Source organism: Pinus tabuliformis, chromosome 1_2 (assembly GCF_031772625.1).
Source record: "Pinus tabuliformis cultivar Carrire ecotype Pingquan chromosome 1_2, CPIR1, whole genome shotgun sequence".
NCBI lineage: Eukaryota > Viridiplantae > Streptophyta > Pinopsida > Pinales > Pinaceae > Pinus > Pinus tabuliformis.
This window is the reverse complement of record NC_142298.1, coordinates 1,060,427,862-1,060,430,155: the sequence shown is the minus strand read 5'-3', so window position 1 is coordinate 1,060,430,155 and position 2,294 is coordinate 1,060,427,862. Positions and strand designations below refer to the sequence as shown.

Here is a 2,294-nt window from a genome sequence, read left to right as displayed (position 1 = left end):
AACATCCAAAACTCAATTTTTTTAAATATCTACTAAATTTTAATTAAAACTAATAAAAAAACTACCTTGCAAAAAGAAATAAAATTATACCTTTAATTGATATAACTACACTAATATATTAATAACTGATTTAAAAAACTATTCACTTAAAAAAAATTACCTTTAAAAAAGCTCACTTAATAACCTCAGGAAAAAATTAAAACAAATATAAATGCAAAATGACATATTCAAATTCCCTTATTACTTAGTGGCATGGACATGGGCATCTTACCTAAAATTATAATAAAAACACTTGGAATTGGTGTCAAAGTGCTAGCATACTAAGGTGTGCAATTTTATCTTATATTATAATAATAATAATAACCATCAGAATCGGAATAATAATAAAAATCCAATCCGATTATCCATTTGAAAATTACTTTCAATATATATATTATCAACAATGGTAAAAGACCAGAAATCCAGCTCACACTTCAAAGATTATTTCACCAAACAAATAAAGCTAGATTACTTTTTATAATTTATGCCGTAAAGAGCGGGCGGACCGTTATATCAGGGGATCGTTTTGTGGACTTGTATGGTTTTATATAACTCGTGCGGGAGGGCTGGATCCTAAAAGTGGAGCGCACTGAGGAGAGCTGTGGAGGGCCTGCGATTTTTTTTTTCGCGGAGAGCTGTGAAGGGTCTGAGATTTTTTTTATTTTTTTTTCAGTGGAGAGCTGGGAAGGGCCTGAGATTTTTTTCGCTGGAGAAAGAAATATTTTAGCAATGGAAGCAGAAATCTGGCAAAGGCTCCCAGAGGTGTTGTTGCATATGATTTTAGCGAAGCTTCCCATTAGGGTTCTGGGCAAAATGAGGGCTGTGTGCAAACAGTGGAAAGATCTACTGTCTTCTCGTGATGCCTTCGAAGGGCTTGTTCCAAAATGGTCGCTTTGTTGCACCCCGGGGTTTCTGATTCAGATCCATTGGGATACCAAAGATGACGTGGAATTTTGGGTTATAGAAGGATGCAGTACTGGTTCACACATTTACAAAGTGCCTTTGCTCAATTGCATCGTTTTGGATTGTTGCAAGAGCATCGTGTGTTGTCATGAACGAGGGGATCGGTTGGCTCTTTCCATAGGAATTCCTGGTACCACCAATTGGAGACACCTACCTCGTCCTCCTATACCTGGCTGCACATTCAATGGAATGGTTTTCGACTCTTCCACAAGGCGTTGCACTGTCCTTCTAGGTTTTCTATTAAACCTATCAATAGGTCAAGGTGTTAATAGAAGAATGATGGAGATGTGTATTTATGATTCAGAATCCAACGCGTGGACTCAACATTCCACCATGGTCCCAGATCATATCTGTCCTTTTGATAAGGGTATTTTTTGTCAAGGAAAATTTTACTGGGCGGCTGTCACGCTAGATTCCCGTATCTTCATTGCAGCCTTTAATATTGCTGACGGAATCTGGACAGAAATCCCAGTGCCCCAGGGATGGCGCATGATTTATCCAGAAGATTTTGCTGAATATGATGGGCATTTCATGCTAGTGGATAGACGGGATGCTGATTTTATTCGCATGTGGAAGTTGAATGAAGCGGGAGAATATGAAATATGGTGTGAGTTTCGCGTCAGTGGTTTGTCAAAAGAAGACTTTCCGTCATTTCCTTTGGTGACCGTGAACAACAGTGGTTTTATTGTGGCACTTGATTGCAGATTAAATATGTCGATATTCAACTCTACCGGAAATTCGATCGTCCATAAATTGGAATTACCGGGACGTCGCACGTCTCAAACACCAGTTCGAGGGTTTGCATCAGCTTTCGAATCTTCCAACCTGATGTGGCCTTAGTAAATCTTCTCAAACACCAGTTCGAGGGTTTGAATCAGCTGATGTGCCCTTAGTAATTCTTTTGGAGGATAACAATTACTTTGTTCAAATATAGCGATTAGGGTTCACCCCAAAACAGAGAATAAGTGATAGTGGAATTCAATTAGAGAGGTTTATTTTCTCTATTTTCTGTGGTTCACTGTGAAGGTTGATTTGCAAGTATTTTTATAGTTAAATAAATTTGTAAGTATTTTTATAGTTAAATAAATTTGGATGGAGTAGGAATTATTAAATAAATTTTGATGGGATAGCAATAGAAATTGAGTCATGAATTTTGATCTTAATAGGAATATAAGAATAGTGATTAATTTAGGTTGCAATAATTTGGATTGCAGAGGATAATCAGCATATACATTTATTGTTAAATAAATACAATAAATTTAAATTTGGATTGGATAGTTATGTTAAATAAC

The 2,294-nt window shown here is 36.4% G+C and overlaps 1 protein-coding gene across 1 annotated transcript; it reads left to right on the top strand.

The window, feature by feature from the left end:
- The first annotated feature begins 768 nt into the window (after positions 1-768).
- On the top strand, positions 769-1,842 carry LOC149209797 (F-box protein At5g49610-like). The gene has a single exon (XM_089398750.1). It carries the CDS (start codon positions 769-771, stop codon positions 1,840-1,842), a length of 1,074 nt encoding a protein of 357 aa, XP_089254876.1.
- The last annotated feature ends 452 nt before the right edge of the window (positions 1,843-2,294 follow it).